Here is an 18,717-nt window from a genome sequence, read left to right as displayed (position 1 = left end):
AGCATTCAGTGCACTTTGCGCCAGGCGGAAACAAAGCACCAGTGCCTCAGGAGGAGCAGAGTTCCTCTAGGCCCTGCTTGGTGAGCTGTTTTTCGTGGATGGAGAAGCTGGCTGAGCTTGGGGCAGTATTTTTGTGCACTGTCCTCTACAAATACGGTCAGACTGAATAGCACCCTCCAAAGTAATTAGTGAAACAAGTCACCTTTTAACACCTCGAACCACAAACGGTATCTTGGCACTTACTGTAGGTGGTATTGTGAAACTGAAAGCCACCATTTTATAGACCCCAGTGGGTGAAAGGGATCGTCTCTACAGTCCTTCAGACCTACAAATGACAGCTACAATGTGGGAGCTGAACCAGAAATCTAATGGCGCGAAGAGACCGAAGGCACATTACAATGACGAAGTTCCACAGGGATCTTTATTATGCGCTTGTGAACTAAGCTGGGGAGAAGTTACGCCATCCTTACAGCGAGCCTGCCACCCTCTCAGCAGGGGTGTACACATTCTGCTCCTTCCGACCCCAGGCGAAGCTCACACACGCAGTGACCCAAAGAGCTCCTGGCTAAAGCACGAATGTGCTGGTTATCATTGCCAATGCACTTCAGTCATTACCGTCAGCACCTGCACTGCCCCTTCCATCACGACCCTGCAGCAGAGACCTGTCCGAGGGCACCCTCGACCGCCCATTAGCTAATAGTCGAACCTCCGCACCCACCCCCACCCCTGGGACCGTCGCTGGCCTCCACCCGTCTGCACAATGCGCTGCAGGAGGGGTATGCATAACCTGGATGGGTGACAGCGATTGGGAATGCCCTGAAAAATAATGGTTACCTGTTGTCCTTCATACGGCCCTGGGTCCTAGTGCCTCCCACAGGGCTCGTGGCTCATGCTGGGTGAGTCGGGCTTCCCTCCTCTGTTCTCGGCTGGCAGCAGCAACTCAAGCACGCACCCCGAGCCGCCGCCAATGCTGCTGGAGGAGCCCGGGAGGAGGCGCGGCTTCTCCCCCTCCCATGGAGTCCCGATGGCTGAGCCTGGCCGGGAGGAGGAGGGTCGGCGCGGACTGCTTTGCTAGACTCTCCCCTTTGTCCTCCAATTCGCACTATAATGCGGGCTTTGATTGGTCGCAGTGCCGAAGCTGCCAGCGAACCAGGAACTGGCAGCATCACCCCCACGCGCGCCCACCGGCGATAGCATCATCAGAGGAGCGGCGTGAGGGGAGGGGGAGTGGAAGCAGGGTCACAGTGCCGCGAGGCGCTGTGCAGCGCGCGGGCGCCTGTGTCACGAGTTTATTCCGTCACGGCCCCGCTGTACGGGAGTGGCGGTTTGTCCCCGCGCTAGTCCCTAAACCTTGATCCTGTGCTGCTCATCTCGCTGCTCATTTCGCAAGCAATTAAGTGCATAGAAGCAAATAAATATCAGAAATTGCACTCTTTTAAGCAAAGTGAACCGCTAATATATCTCGAAAATGCTGCAAAACCCTAGAAATGGACGGTTATCAGTTAATGACATTAAATCCGTGCACTCCATGCTGCAGCCTATCCAGGGCTTTAAGGTGGATAAAAAAACAAACACACCACTGCCTAAGCACACCACTGCCTTTCTCCGAGGCGAAGCAGAAATGCCTCGGAGAAAGGCAGCGGCCATTTCGGATTCGAGGGCGTGTTCTCCTCTTGCCATTGGCTGGAGGAGATAATCAGACTTCTTGAAAAAAACACGCCCCCCGATCCGAAAAGGACGGGGGCTAATCGGAATGACGGACCTCTTCTCCAATGGCTGGCCAGCATTCAAGAGGCCAGCCAATGGAGAACAGGGGAGAAGAGGGGCGGGTTCAAGCCCCTCTTCTCCAAGTCATTATCTCTCGCAAGCGAGACTGCGCAAGCGCAGCCTTCGCTAGCCGAGACCTAAAAAGGGCTTGCCAAAGAAGAAATAGTACCTGCATTAAAACGGATGGCAAAACAAGCCACGACGGGCCAATATCATAAATAAAATAAAAAAAGTTCTCCCAAACAGGAGATAAAGAAGCCAAATGTAAGAACCATAAACTTTACCTGTGCTCCTCAGCCCTGAAAGGAAGTGAGGTATCAGCTGCGGGAATGAGACAGGAGGCTGCAAAAAAGAGTGATGCTGGAGTGAACCAATGGAAAGCAGGAGGTGGGAATAATCATTTTATTAATTACAGCTGGTCTTGCATATAGCGCATGCACACTGGCAGGCTCGACCTAGAAAATGTAATATGTTCCATTCACTTGGCATGTCTTTAAATGATCACTGCATTTCATTATATTTGTCTACGTTATCTTGTTTGTCATACATTACTTTTCTTTGACTAAGAACAAAATCAGACTTTGAAGATAGTTGTTTATTAACAGCTGTCTGCACCTTTAAGAGTCTGGTCCCACTCTAGAAGTGTACACATTTGGGGCCTGAGATTGGTGGTGTGGCAGCAGGCCACCAATCCATACCACCAAACCCATAATAAGACGCCTGCCGGATTATGAGTTTATTTCTGGTGGGTGGTCCTGCGGCAGCGATCCCACTGTGGTGCCTTTCAAAGGCTCATATCTGAGCCTTAGAAAGGCACCTCATGTTCCTGCACGGCATGGACTATTGAGTCCATGCCATGCAGAAACTGGGGGTGCATTCATACAGGGGGCACAACATTTGTCTCCCTGCATGCATCCCCAGGCACAATGGCAATAAGGGGCCACAAGCTTACCACCATGAAAACTGTGGCAGTGAGGAAACTCATAATATGCTTGGTGGTGCCACAGCGGCAATGACAGCATTCTGTCGGCTTCAGACCGCTGCAAGACAGCCAGGGATCAGGGATCCCTGGCAGCAACAGTGGTCCTATGGTGGTCAGACTGCCTAACTCGAAATACGGCGGTCAGACCGCCGGTGCAGTGGTAGCCGCACCGTGGGTTTGGTGGTCCATCAGACCACCAAACTCGTAATCAGCTCCTTCCTCCTGTCGAGGGCTGGAGAATGTGTTGTGTATTTCTGTTGTGCAAATGAGTTGGGATCTGCGATGGCTTAAGGCATGGGACAACTGGGCAATTTCCCTGGGCCTCGTGGGAAACTGAAACTCTCTCTATTTTGCCTATATTCTATTTATCTATCTAAACATCTCTCCTTCTCTGCCTACCTCTCCCTCTGACTTTGTCTGTCTACTGAGTGTTATCTTAAGAATTTTGGGGATTTTGAGTGAGCAAGACCTATATTTCACCTGTGTTTAGTTACCCTGTTAACAATTAAAATAGTTTAGTATTGCTTGGCATCATGAGAGTTCATTTTTTTCCGTACATGGGCCCTTACAATATATTTTGAGTGGGGCCCCCAGATCCTTAAGATATCACTGGATGGCATCACCCTATATAAAGTAGTGGTGTTGGGAAGGGCTTCTCCATGGAGAAACATATATTCTCTTTGGAGAAACCAAGTTCAAATATGAAAATGCATGTTTGCAAATGCTGAATTTTCCACAGGGTGGCAATTCCAAATGCTCACAGCTTAAATACTGGAAAATCAAAGGAAGGCACCACCGTCTTCGAATTGTAATAGGGTACCTGGGATTGTTTATGAATCTCGAAAAGATCAGACGTACTTCAAACGTAGTATTATTCTAACAGGAGCACATTTCTGATTTCCAAACATGCTGAAAGTCACCTAAATTATGTGATATTGTATTTCCTGTTATTAACACTTATAACACCATTTCACTTCTGTAAGCATGCAGCCACACTTTTAAAATTATCCTGAATGGTTAAGCTCCCTGTCACAGTCAAAATTTTAAGGAAGAAAAAAAGTGAAAAAGAAATTCACAAACTATTGAAAAAGGTCTGTCTCGTAAAAGGTAATGCATCCTAAATCGCATAAACTAGTGTGTAATTCACAACATAGTTTAACACTAACAGATTACAAAATAATTCTATTCACATATGGCAAAAAAAAACATTCCAATAGCTCAAAGCCTATTGGAACATAAGTTCCAAAAAAAGAACTGACACTTTCCACTTCAACTCCTTTCCTTTTTTTAAACATATTTAATCTATTCTATTGAACATAACAATCTGGAATCTTGGAATTCTACAAAGACACCTAAATGCAAGGTGATCAAAGTTTCTAAATATATAAGAAAATGCATAAAACTTAACCAAGACAATATGAAAAATGTTTAAGCCTTGAACCCAGTTCATTAATTCTGAACTCCTCCTATCAGCCAAGGCATACATTAAGACTAATTGTCACAGCGCGAGGGCATGCCGGTTGCGTGAAACTCTTCGATCTTTGAAGGGTCATCCCAAAAGGAGCGAACACTCATTCTGACAAACAGGCCTCAAATATCATGGTCATATAAAAAGGAAAAAAAGGAAAATTAGAAGGTGAAGCCAAAAGACAGTGATGTGGCAAAAGACTGGATGACAACACGGAACATGGCACCCCAATCTGCATCTTAAGAGAAATGCTGCAGTGCACTTTGTTTTGGATAAGACATTTTTACTAAGCTATTGAATTACAGAGTAGAACGATAGCCGTGCACAGAGCAAGATAGCAGCTGTTGACATATGAAAATAACTATATAAAGAGTTAGAAGTATCTGCAGATATCTACACAGCACAAGAAAACCGAAAGTTTATTCCCCTCATCTTGCCCGTTACAAAGCTTCAAAGTAACAGGTCTTGAAGAAGATGGCACACAAAGAGGATTAAGCCATCGAAACGTGCGTCGACCAATCTGAATGATACACCCTAGCTCTCAGCACAGCATTAGAGGGTTGAGTTCTTCACCCCTTTTGGTTCCATCTGTGCATGTAGTTTGGTTCTGGGGTGGGCAGTATGTATGTCATGTATGATAGTGATATGGATGTGAAGTGCGAAGAGGTGTGAAAAGGTATGGGGGTTTTCGGACTTTGGATATTTTAAATAACTGTTAATATCCATATGTTGGTTCTAACAGATATGCATTTTGTTTCACATTTTGTATAAATTCTGTTTTCCAAATATCTAATATATGTGTAAAGATTGTCATATTTCTGTATGGTTTGGATTGTTTTATAAAAAAAATTTGCAAAAAAAGAGATGAATTCCACTCATATGAAAAAATGATGAAAAAAGAAATAAAATATAATAAAAAGACATAACAGTAATGCGTATACAAGGGTGTTTTCTGCTTTCTCTATGTGAGCCCATATAAGTTTGATACAAAGCAATATAGGTCTAGAGGTATACTGTTTATTCAATACATTAAGACTAAGGCCACTGCCATCTTGTCAAGAACTGGACAATGAGAAGGTCTATTAAGTGCCAGAGAAAAGGCATCCTAGTGGCCACGGTGGCGTCCTGCATAGGATATTATATGTTAAAGGTTACAAGTGTCTAGTATAGAGGGCCATAGATAGGAGATAAAAGCCACAAAGGGGAAACACTTCCTTTGGCAATGTTAGAGAATTGTTACTGAAGATACAGATGGCATTGATGATAACAGAAAGGCACCAAAAAGTCCTCCTAAATCAAGAGGGAGAAAAATGCAGAAGAAATCCAAAGGAGAGCAAAAGAAAAAAGAAAGATCCGATCTGAATTAATGAACAAATCAGGGAAAAAATGAATTAGCAATGATAGCAACGAAATAGCAGGGAACACATGTGTTGCAAATAATCTTGCCTTTACAAGTCCTAACTTATAAATGCTTGAACTACAAACTGTCATCACAGGAAGAAAATTTGTTACATCTAGGAATGGTATATTCCAGTAAATTGCCAGTAGATTAACCACCATCTTGGAAATGAAAATTTAAAAGCCTGAGATCCATTCCATTTAGAGAATTCATGCAGTACATTATTTCTCAATGAAAAATCCCAAGTTTGACACCTCGTGCTCCAGGCGTTGTACTGGAGTCCCACTGCCACCACTCATTCACCACTCTACCTACAGCCTATGAGAATCCTTTCTGGGTCATTGTATGTGCTGTTGTGCCAGAGCGACTGAGGTGGCATCAGATTTTCATGTCTGACAATGCATGGCAGCAAGCAACATACTGATGTGAAATGCACTTTGTTCCCTTCTGAGCACACACAGTCTTAAGTGAGTTAATGAAACTACCCTCCTTACCCACATATCAAATCTACAGTATAATTAGTGTCTTCTTCATCCAAGGACTCATGTGTATTGCAAGGAAATCATACTCCAATTACTTCCTCCTAAAAAAAACAACTATGATTCAAGGCTCAAAGTACTTACAGGCTTAACTCTATATTGCAAAGCCTTGCAACTAATTCGGATTTATTTGAAAACATACCAGCATCATATACTTTGAGCTTTTGAACCTCAGATACAAACATAGAATGAAGTCAGCCATCCTAAACATTTCGTAACAGACACCTCTACATTATGCTCAGACTCAATGTGCTCAACAGCACTACTGGACTTAACTCCGCCATAAATAGAGTTGACCATGATCCATTCATCAATCATATGGAAGAACAGGCCAAGATATCAGGGTTTGCTCTCGGGAAGCACCCAGTAAGGGAATCTATATTGCATATCTTCTCCCTTTAGAAACATAATTGGGAGACGATTTCGTGATTCACATCTAGTTGGTTGTAGTTTTTTAATTCTTGTTGGTTATATTTGTGGATCCAGGATTGTAAAATTAGTAGTACAGAGATCCTAATGATTTAGGATTAACTGTCCAAAATACCTGGAGAAAAAAAATAGGAGCACCATCTTAAGAATTTTGTCAATTTTTTTTAACATTATTTGTTTAGAAGATTTATAAAATTCACCTTTTAATGAAAGGACAACCAACAACATTTTAGAGACGTAACCTTCCTTTATAGTCCATTGCAAATACCCTCTCCCTGCCCCAGAGCATATCTATTGAAATATTGTATGTAAGTTGCTTTACATTGTGTGAATACAAGACATGAATTTACGTTTGCAAGAAAGAGCAACTTGTGCACCTAAGTTTCACATGTGTTGTACTGTGCTGTGTTACCAATTTGTGTTGCAAGTTATGGCCACAGAAGCACTTAGGAAACCTTGTCCTGAGCTATGTATGGTTGTATTTGGTTGGTAGAGTGCATGAGATAGGTGGGAAGTGTTGGGTTGTCATACCTGGGGACTTGAAGGGAGCTCCAGTCTTGTCGCTGATAACTTGGTGCTGCCCCTAGTCATATCTGTGACACAAAAAACAGTAAATGTGATAGAATAGTGCAGCATTAAATGCATATCTTTCTTGTAAACTCCGGCCTTTATTGACAGATAGCCTCAAATGGCTTTGTGACTCAAGCCCAGAAACATTATCAGTGAATGACTTGTATTTATTGATCAACATTTCTGACCAATACTACAGGACCCTAGCCATCTGACCATCAAATGCTTTTATCTCAATAGGGAAAATCAGGAGCTGCCGGGATCAATGGAGATCGCGGCACCCGAGGACCTATTGGTGTACCTGGGGACAAGGGAGCTGTAGGAGATGCAGGTAAATGTATATATCCACACATTAGAGCCTATCACAATTTTTTTAGAGTTAAAACTGATACAGAATTTTGTGATTTGTGAGTATGAACAATCGCTTTCACAACATTTTCTAAAAATAGTCTGGATCAAGCATAAGAAAACAATACGGACGACATAAATGGCAAGTCTTGGCAGCTTCTCTTTTAAAGTATTGTTAAATGGCTTGAGAGACGTGTGTGAGTGGACACGAGCCAAGGAGGTACACATGACAAGGTGTTGCAGAGACGAGAAACTGGAGTACGATTTAAGGACATGGAGTGAACTCTGCCAGGCCTACTGGTCGAGGAGCCACAGGCGAGTCCATGAACCACAACTGGGGGGAATGACTTCACAAGTTCAAAAGGGGAAAGGGATTTGATGGCCGGTACAAGTGGGAGGGACTCTCATGGGATTGTTTGTGTGATATCCAATGGCTGGGGTTGTAACTAATGTGTTTATCTATATGCTATCCATGAATGCTTGCTTCAGAGTGCTCATCTGTACTAAGTGTTATTCAAAACGACTACATAAAGTTAATTTTAAAAAAAGTATTGTTAAAAGGCACTACTGAAAAGTATTTAGTCTAGCTATCTGGTATAGAACCCCAATGAATGCTCTCCCAGAGTGCAACCTATATCCCCGAGGTCTGTTGTATGTGTGAGGGTGGGGGGAGAAAGTCACCTATGCTAGGCCGCCCAGGCAGTTGCAGGGAGCTGCAGATGTGATGGTAGCAGAGGGAGCCAGCTTATGTGAGTGCACCAGCTATGTGCTCCCACTGTTACTTAGTTCAACACCCTAGCATGGAGCATTGGATAATGTTCATGAACTTCTGAATCAAACACAAGGGTAGGGAAACTGGAGGGGCTTGTACTGAAGATGTATTCTATTCTTCTAGTATAGTTTATTTTTTGTGTACGTCATAATGAGTATAAGTAAACGATTTTTAAGCTTGGTACAAATAGACCTGTTTATACACAAGCCACCTTTGTATGATATGAGGCACATGCTGAAATGCACCATTTGTATTTTGTGAATTACAGGTGACAGAGGTCAGAAAGGTCAGAGGGGAGATACCGGTACGGGAATCCCTGGACCAGATGGTGTTCAAGGTCCCAGAGGTAAAAGTTACTTTTAACTAAAACTCCAATTTGAACAATTTTTGGAAACTTCATGTGCTAAACTTTGAATTTCTCAGGCAATTGTTTTTACCCATAAACACCTTACTACGAGACTAGATATGGTGCCTTTTAAAAGTTCTTGAAAAGTTAGATGATACAGTAGGCTAATTCAAAACACTTAGTGATATCTGAAGTACCCTACTAACAATGCTTAAATTGTGTTGGTGGATACTGGCGGTGGGCACTGGCATTCACTTTTGACGACTTGGGCTAAGATCAAGAAAGAAAGGCGAAAAGGCAGACTGAAAGAGGAAGAGAAAAAAGGTGAAAAAACAGGGATGAAAGAGAATTCAGGAGACTGGAGGTTTAGGGTGGTGTAGGAAAGAGGCAGCCGGCAGCCTGCACATTTTGCACATGTCTAGCTCCTGGCTGCCTGGCCTGAACCAGACGAGTCTTTGTCAGGCGGACCTTTGTTCAGCCTGACAAACTCTTCTTACCGGGAAAAGGGTGGGGGGGCATGGCCCCTTCCTCCATAAGGACGGGCCGCTGCTGCATCTCGTTGTGCCTTTTTCTTTTTCTTTGCCAATGCTGCTGTCATAAAGCTTTGGCAAAGCCAATATGTGAGCAAGGCAAGACCTATTGTTTTTGCCACTGCTTGATCTAGATTAAAACAAAAATGAAATTGAACAAAGTGCTCCTGTAGAGTTTGAAAATACTTGAAAAAAACACATGCCTACTGTCGATTACATAAGGCATTCACCAAAAACCTGCTTCCTTTTTTAGATCGAGCCTATTGCGGCACTCATGCACTGCTCTAGGAGATGACCTTTAGAAATCGGTCAGCTCTTTTAAAGCACTTGTGCTTGTGCTGGCATCCACCTTGCGGGGGCGAGCAGCGGCGCGCGGGCCATCTGTTTTCAATTAGCATGTCCGCGCACGCTTGTTTGCATTTGCCTGCTCGCGGTCGGTTTAACTTTCACTTTCTTGGTCGACTTGTCTTTGTCGACTCTCGCCCTCTTGCTGTCGGACAATTTTTGATTAGACGTCCAGCCCTACTGAGTGCACCCGCTCCATTTCTTGGGTTTGACTTCTCGCTTTGGTCTCAAGCGCTGCCATATTGGCACGGAAACTCCCAGCGGATGTATCGCCAGTTTTTAAAGTCTCCACCTCCACACAGCTTCTATTGCCTATTTTTAGGACCCCCTTTTAAGCTGCAGCAGTAACTTCTGGCCGCAATGCAATAATGCTCCGTGCACTGTGGTCTGCCAAGAATGATGGCTTCTGGTACAGTTTAATGACATTGCTGGGAGTACCCTCGGAAAGTTCACTTTGTTTATACATGTAATACGGCCTATAAACTATGTAATGGGCTTCAGTAGAGTTGAAATGAACAGCACAGTGTTTATTGAAATGAGTTTATCTTTCATTTCTGTGTTTCAACGCGGTTGTGGTCGCTTTGCGTTTCCAAGAGCTTTGATGTAAAACAGCCCTTTAAATCACAGAGATCTCCTTTAAGCTGCAGCAGTAACTTCTGGCCGCAGTGGATTAATGCTCCGTGCACTGTGGTCTGCCAAGAATGATGGCTTCCGGTACAGTTTAATGACATTGCTCGGAGTACCCTCAGAAAGTTCACTTTGTTTATACATGTAATACGGCCTATAAACTATGTAATGGGCTTCAGTAGACTCGAAATGAACAGCACGGTGTTTATCGAAATGCGTTTATATTTCATTTCTGTGTTTTAGAGTCATAATATCATCATGTGTTTCGCATTTGTTTCTTAGATATTTCTTAATAAATAATACCTGTGTCTTGCTGATAAAGTATAGTTTGGCTCGGTGTGGGGTAAATAAGTTTAATTAGCAGAGATTTTGAAATCTGCATAACGAATACACGTTACTTCGAATGATAAAGAACCAACGTGTTCAGGTTATTTTTACTATTAATTGTCGTGAATAGTAAATGTAGGATGTTTGGTTGGCATAATGAGAGTTACTGCAACTGTATGCACTTTAAGACCGAAATTCCCCCAAAACGTTATTTTTCAGTTTTACATAACCCGAACTTGACCCGGAGGTATTGATGCGCTTAAAATGAGCATCAGTTACATTTCATAAGTCACATTCATTTTTAGGCACGGGGAGAATAACTGGTTTGCCCAGAATCGCACAATGTTGAGCCGGGCCAAAACTCCAGGTAGTTCCTGTTTCAAAGCCGGGAGCACTCCCCAACTCTTCAGAACTCGTTTTTTTTAGCACCACCTCACACATTTCATGGTGGGCGTTAATTGACACCATTTCGGAGTAGGTCGACGCACTTGGCTGTTAGCTCCAAAACACACAAGGCTTATGACGCTCAGCGGCTCGCAGGGGCCATCTGTTTCCAATTAGCGTGGCCGCGCTCGCGTCTGCACTTTTCAAGCACTCGTGCTTGTGACGGGACATGTTTATTGCCCTCTTCGCACATGCCCACCCGCGCTTATCTCAGTTCCTCCCCACCACACTGCACATTTTTAGTTTCTTATGGGCAATCTGGCGTGCAGCTCTCCCATGGTGTTTTACAAGAGTGTTCAGCATCAAACTGGTTGAAACGAGTAGTTCATCTCTTGTTATGCACCATCATCTTTGCATGCCTGCCATCCATCGTAGGGCATCCACGCACCTTTTATATGGTCTTTTCCAGGGTAAAGGACATGTCTAAGCTGCCCTTCTTTCACGCGATTCTGGGCAATGCCCCTTATCTTAACAACAAGGCACAGATGAAGCAGGATTTTTTCAAAGTGCATGAGAGCTGTATTTAACTGAGCCATTTTGGGGGCGAGGTGTATTGAGGGAGTCTCTTGGCGAGTTGGCAGTCTATATAGTGCAGAAGAGGTTTGTTACCCAGTACCCAGATTTCTACTCTGTCGGCTGGGACAGTTGTTGGGCTGTGCTGCTCTGTAGTACGGTGTTAAGTCTGCCATACCCAGCCCGCATTCTTAAATCGATTTACAACAATTAGTGAAACCTACGATATGGGCCCTCACTGCCATAGAAACACTCGTAGTTGTTGAGTTAATATTAAGCCAGTGGTATGCAAACAGGATAATTTTGAAGAATGTCAATGATTTTAGATAGGAGTGTCATCTTAGTGAAGGCAATTCTCCCCTATATTGAGACTGGGAGTCTAGACCGCTGAAGTGTGCCTTTACACACATGATCTAGCAGTGGGTGTACACTCTTGGTTCTTGCAACCAATCCTTATTTTTTGCCTTTTCGATGTCTAGGTATGTGAAGAATCTCTCATAAACTATGTTACTCTCTCAGTCAGGCCTCCTCCCCTCCCCTAATGTGTGATTTAGGGGAAATAGTCTTGTTCACATTTATTCTGAGGCTGGAGTGTTCCTCAAATATATTTAGACTCTTGTATTGCCCTGGAGATCTCAGGGTTACTCAAGTAAACAAGGAGATCATCATCGGAAAGGGATACCTTATCTTCAATGTTCTCAGCCTACCTGGATCCTTAGATGTGCTCTTTCTGAGCTGTTGTGCCAGTGGTTCAATGACTAGTGTAAATTTCACTTTACTGTGATAATAAACTGGAATTGGACCTTTGCTTTGTAATAGTAAATGTGTAAATGTGAATTTATTAGTACAGTTGCTTTAAAAACAAGCATCGGCATAGCCACTAGGTCTCACTTTTGGGACCTTATAGGTATTTAGCTATGCAGCACAATATCCTTGGTGCAACAATATCAACCGTTAGATGGCTAAACACTTAAAGGCTCCCAAAGGCGAGACCTATTGCCCATATCAATGCTTGTTATTAAGTGTTGACCTCTGTTAGTCCAACCAACTCATGCATCGTAGAGACCTGAGGCACGGTATCCTAGTGCTTTCACTTCCTGTCCTTCCAGGACACCTGCCCCCCTCTTCCAAAGTAGCCCCACCAGTGACATTGAGTGCATCATGGTGTAAGTAAATTGCTTTATGCTTATGCACCATTGCCATAATGCTATGATGCAAAATAATACGGTACTGCATGCGTTGCTGGAGCTGCATCACTCCCTGCTCTTAAATGCCTACTGTCCTAAATCAAGGCCCATGTCTGACTTTATTCATCATCTCTTGCATCTGCAACATGGGTCTGGTGAGGACTGGATACCCACCCAAAGGCAGCTTTTGGATTGTTTTTTTCCTTTTACTTCCTCATTAGTGTAGGCCTGTTGCGAGGAGGTAATATTGAGGCTGTGCCTGGAGTCTTGAGTTGCCATGCTATGGATCTGCATCCCCAGTCAGGACATCTAGACAGCTTGAGCACCGATGCTGTGACACACCGCCATGCTGGGTGAGGACTCAACCGCTAGGGAGCTTCAGAGTGCTGTGGGATAGAGCCATGCGTTGAGCTTATTCCTACACGCAGTTCCTGGATCCCCTCTAACAGTGTCTGGGCTTGGGTTAGAGTGACTCCTCATTCGTGTATTACTGCTATGGAGAGGTAGAATTTAAATGATGCCGGTAAGAGCTGAAAAATGTCTGAATCTTTCATTACACAGAATTTCACGAACTTTTGCATTTTGTGAATAAGGGTACTTTTCGATTGTCTCACCGGAAAAAGTCTCAGTCTCAGGTTGGTATCTTGCGTGATTTGTTTTTGCCCAAGATAATCACTTGCGTGAAAAAAGTTATGCAAGCTACCAGCAAGCCTCATTTTGCTCTAAAAACACTTTTTTGAAAGTTTTCACGAACTTTCGTGACAACCAAGTTATGCAGTTTTCCCTACACACCTCCGGCTATGAATACAAATTATTAATTTGCTGAGGAATCCCTGTTTTATGATCTCCTATTACCATAGCAAGCATTACCCTCAGACTCTTTAAGATCGCTTGAATGAAGGACTGTAACGTACACACATTTCGTCTCGAGACCGAATGCAATGCACAGTGGTCTAGATCATATAGCTGCATGCATTTTAGCGTTATGATCTGTGTACAATGATATGGTTTTATATTTGCTAATATATTTTACTTTCTGCCTATTTCTATAAGCAATAGTCTGCTTTGATCATAGTGCATATTTCAGACTATGTTTTTCAAATAAACACAAATATTTAAGCTCTACCCCTGGTGAAAATTCCCGTTGACCAATTAGCTACTAATAGTTGCTTTTAAATTCATTTGTAGAATAGGAGGTGCGTCATACACATCCTCATAACACAGTATATGAGTTTGTGGACATATGATTCTGTATGTGTAGGTGAAAAAGTAACACACAATCTACTGTTACCGACAAAAAACAGTTTTAAGATGTTTTGAATAAACTAGAAGTTTTTCCATTTCCGTTCATTAGATGAACAAAAATTGATTTGTCAACAGTAGGATCCAATTGAGAATTTGTCTAACTACAATTTTCATCAATTGTGTATATATATATATTATATGATCTAGAACTTGTGCAGTCTGCATGTGGTACCACTGTAGCATTTTGTCTTTCTATCTGGGCCGAGCGATTTCAGGCAGACCTGTGTGTGTGATTTGGGTCATGTGGCTGTAGAACAAGCTCTATGAGAAGAGGAGAGATGGGTGCATGTAGCGTTTACAAGCAGTTTAATGTAATGAGGTGCACTTGGCACTGCTGGTATGTGTTCTCATGTTTATAGGGTGTGTGGGATGTGATGGATCGCTCTTCGGGCATTTTTATTCTAACATATCTGCATTGGTGAGTCTTTAATTTGAGAGTGTCTTATCCTGTCATTTCTACTGTGGTTGAAATATGTTGTTTTGTGCATTGATTAAGGAGACCTTAAGCGTTTCAAAACTCGAGAGACTTGTTTTCATGGCCTTCTGGAAAATTTGGTGGTTTTGTAGTTTCCTTACCTAGATGGAGTAGGAGTTCCAGAGCTTGCTGCCGTGGACTAAGAATTAGTGACCGCCACGTCTGGTTCAATTGAAATGTGGCACTTTGATTTGTGGAAGTGTGTTTGGAGGCTTCTTTGAGAATGTGGGTATGAGATTTTTGGCAAAGGATAGTTGATCCTCTTCCATGCAGTGCTTTGTGTATTATGCTCAGTGTTTTGAATGCGGTCTGGAAAGATACGGCAAGCCAGTGCATGGTCATGAAGACTGGGGTATTGTGATCCAAGGGGTTGATGTTTAGCAGTAGCCTTGCCGCTGAGATTAGCAGCCATTTTACACCTGTTGTGCTTTGTTTTGATGAATTTCTGGGATTGTTGTTGTCTTTACTCCATTATTGCAGAAGACAGATGAATGCACTCCTCTGATACCTCACCTTGGTTACATTTAGAGTACTCTGTGCCAGACCGATTAAGTATTCTTTTATTGTACATTCTTGCATTACCATCGCCTTGTTTCCTCCTCTAGGGTACCACGGATATCCAGGGGTAGCCAAAGATGGGCTGCCTGGTGCAGAAGGACCTCGTGGCTACACCGGCCCTCCAGGCCAGCCCGGCTTGTTTGGACCACCAGGTGTCGCTGGCCAGTGTGAAGCCAGAGACTGTAGCATCCATGCTCACACTCTACGGGATGAACAAGGCCTGCTCATTAGACCACTGGTTCAGCAACAACAACACACTGACAGAACGAGAAGAGCTTAGGAAAATGGACGCCTCTACCAAGTAACTGGAGGCCTTGGAAGAACAGCAGCACTCAACATGGTGCCTGCTCAGATGACCATGAGGCTGAAAGCCCAACAGACACACTGAACTGTCTAACAATTTGTAAATTGTTTCCCATATATTCCACCCTCCTGTTCGCTAATCCTTGTATTCTTTCCCGCATTCCGAGCATCCTTCAATGCGCAGCTCTGCCAGGGGCTAGAGGGCAGGTAAGCAAACACTGGAACATGAACTGTCTCTGCTTTTGGGAGATCTCCTGTTTCTTTTGCCACATTCCTCGAGCGAATGCCACATTCACAGAAACCTCGGGAGTCTCTGAGAAGCATTTGGAGCTCATTACTATGACAGTGAGAGATGGCTTTCTGATTCTCGTTGCGGGGAGGGCACGCAAGAAGCGTGTGATGTCTGAGCAAGGCGCCTTGCAGAGCTCTGAAGCATTTCAAAACACCTTCATTCTCTGATTGCTGTTAATATCCGAATTAGTTCAGCATGTTGTTCTGTAAATATCACCTAGGGAGGGAGTCACAATTCTTCTGTGATGCATCTGTATGCCAGGTGCACTCCTTTATGTAAAATAACATGTCTGTAATGTTCTTCTATCAACTACCATTTTCATGAAATAAATAAAAGAAACAGCCTTGCTCTCTAGAACCCAAAATTCAGATATTGATACACAACCTTTATACTCTTTGCATTCTTGGCATAAGGAAACATCTAACCAGGTATAGCTGTGGCATGTGTAACCTTTCCGTTTTAGAACTAAATGTAGTGCTTTACTTGGATCAAGCCAATATTTTGTAGTGTCAATACAATCGTGTTTTCTCTTTCACAAAAGAGTGAGCAGAAAAAGGCATATTGCATAAATACTATGTTTTTTTTAATGCAATTAGTCTTTAATTCCTGGCAAGAGCTGGGCAAAATAATAATTAGGCTCTTAAGCCTTCATCAGTTTTCTAGACTCCCTTTCACCATCTCTTAACAGGAGTCTCGAATGCTTTTGAGAACGGCCCAACATGCTCTAAAAATCAGAATGTGCGAAAAGTGAGAAAGGACTCCATTTAGGTGTAAAACAAAGTCACAAACATTTCAACACTGGACAGTGTGGTAGGACAACTCCTCTCATAACCCATATCCCACAAGTGAACTGCAATGTTAGACTGCCTTTTTATAGAAGTGCCCCCATACACATAACGAGCCTGTGATTGACCGCTCACCACCGTCATAGTACAAATATCGGCAACACTCACCATCCCCCCCAACAGCAATCTCAGAGAAATAACCAGACAAGACACCTTCTTTGCGTAGAAAAATTGCTGCAGGTTTATTAGCATTACAACGATGCCAAGATTGGTGGGTTAGCTTACGGGCGATCCCAAGGCAGGCAGCCCCTCTCCGCCTGCCACCTGATGAGCCAAATTACACCGGGGCCCTGCCCAACGGTGTTTGCCACATTTTGGGGGAGGGAAGACACCTCCCACCAGTGGGCCAACAGCCCACCCCTTTTGCTCACGCCCCATACGGCGTCAGGTGTAGCGGGCAAAGAGGGCGCCCAGTGGGCCAGGGAAGGTATAAATACCTCACCCCCGCCCCCCTCTTCCCGGAAGTGACGTGACCTACCAGACCCCTGAGGGTCCCAAACACTGGGAGGCTGCCTCCTGTGCCTTCTTGTGGCACTAAGGCGGCCGCCCTCTTAGCGGGTCTCCTGCGTGGACCCCGGGCAGCCGGCACAGTGTAGGTGAAACGATAGCTTTGCTGACTCCGGAAAATTGGAATTTGATACTTCCTTTAAGTGTGCACCATTTGGTGTCACATTTTTGAATCATCTACGGCAATTGCTAAGGGTAGGGTAATATTGCTTTGATATTCAAGGTGGATTGGGTCCACTAGGCCGATCAGCAATTTTAGTGACTCTTCCCCACGAACAGACCCTAGGGCACCTCTAGCCCACTCTGCAGCTGAGAAGAACTTGGACCATCTCTCTTAGAACATCAGTTTAACATACCGAATCCGACAGGTTTATGTGCTGCCAACTAATCTGAGGAACCCGAGATCTGACACAATGCAGCAGAAATTAAAAAACACACACACAGAAGAACTTAAACAGTGGGATTTTTCTTATATAGTAATTGAAAATGGATGTTACCCTACATTTCAAAAAGCTTTGGTTGCTTTAACTTTGGTTGCTATTTATTCACTTGGAACAGACATTAAGCAAAGTGTTTGTAAGATTTGTAAGATATTACATCTGATGTCCGTATTTAATTTTGTTACGTGATCAAGCACGGTGTGCTTGAATTGTTTAAGTAGGAATAGTATGATTTCCTCTATGCTTTGAGCAAATAAAAAAATAGTTCCACAAATCTTCAATTTTGTCTTTAAAAAAACTATGTACTTTTTGATTCAAAATAAAAAGCGGTGCAAAATTAATAAAGATGGACTGTAAAATAAATATTCAAAAGATAATTGCTGTTTCCTTTTCGATGCACATATTTTGTAAAGTGAGGGGGCATAGGCATCTCGGCATGTGACACACTGTTTAAATATGTTGTGGGGGGGTCTGAATATTTCTCAAGATAAATTGTGATTCAACAGGTTTAAGTGGTTTTACAGAATATAAATTTATCAGAACTTCTTCGGATGTTTGCTAAGGATGAGGTGCATTACTAGAATGGCTGTGCTCATTTTATTCGATTGTGAGCAAGCCTAGTCAATGTAAAAATGTTCTGTAGGTGTGTATAAGCATTGCTTTTTCACCATGGTTGTTAATTAACAATTTTTACACATGCAACCAGAATTTGAAAGCAGTTATATTCCTACCTCTAAGAGGTGGTTAAAGATTAATGCTATCCTGTTCTTTATAGCCCACTTCCAAGGTCTATGCCGGTAGTTTGCCAGTGACTCAGGTGGTTTAAGTGAGTCAGGTACCCAGTGTTTGGGTTGCAGTACATGTGTCTCTCTTTAACAAACCCTGCCACTCTGTGAAAACCACCACTTCAGCTGCTCACAAACCTAGAAACTTTGCTGTGCTAAATAGAAGTACAGTAAAGAGTTGCAATCCTTCTTTGGCCTCCTGTAGGACTCTTGCGTCTTATGTACACTTTAGTCTAGTGCCTGGCCCACCGCCTGATCTCCAGGTCCCACTCCTGACCTATAGGCCCAGGCCTGACATTGACATTTTGTTCTCCAACCTTTTTGTCTTTTCTCTGACCAATAGGCTTCACTACTAACCTCTAGGCCCTGCATGTGGCCTCCTCACTTTACCATTAACATCTAGGCTCTCCCTCCTAACAATAGGCTGTGGTCTTAATCATTTAACCCTCCACTTCACCTCTAGGTATTGCCTTTAAAACATGTCCCTGGCCAAACAGACTCCTTCCCTCCTCCTGTTCTTCTCGGAGTCCCTGTTTGCTGGCTGTAAACCGTTGTTGACGAATTCAAGTAAAATGACACTGGCTGCAATAGGGCAAGTGTAGTTATAGTCAGCT

The 18,717-nt window shown here is 43.4% G+C and overlaps 1 protein-coding gene across 1 annotated transcript in view; it reads left to right on the top strand.

Moving 5' to 3' along the window:
* LOC146823050 (uncharacterized) overlaps nucleotides 1-17,699 on the top strand; it is a 216,942-nt gene extending 199,243 nt beyond the window's left edge. The window contains exons 27-29 of the mRNA XM_085607254.1: nucleotides 7,395-7,485; nucleotides 8,543-8,620; nucleotides 14,979-17,699. Of these exons, the coding sequence (XP_085463380.1) occupies nucleotides 7,395-7,485; nucleotides 8,543-8,620; nucleotides 14,979-15,211 (402 nt within the window). The 3' untranslated portion in view covers nucleotides 15,212-17,699. The remainder of the gene's footprint in view (nucleotides 1-7,394; nucleotides 7,486-8,542; nucleotides 8,621-14,978) is intronic.
* Nucleotides 17,700-18,717: the final 1,018 nt, after the last annotated feature.

Source organism: Triturus cristatus, chromosome 5_2, assembly GCF_964204655.1.
Source record: "Triturus cristatus chromosome 5_2, aTriCri1.1, whole genome shotgun sequence".
In the NCBI taxonomy this organism is placed as follows: domain Eukaryota; kingdom Metazoa; phylum Chordata; class Amphibia; order Caudata; family Salamandridae; genus Triturus; species Triturus cristatus.
This window is presented reverse-complemented; position numbering and strand designations above follow the sequence as displayed.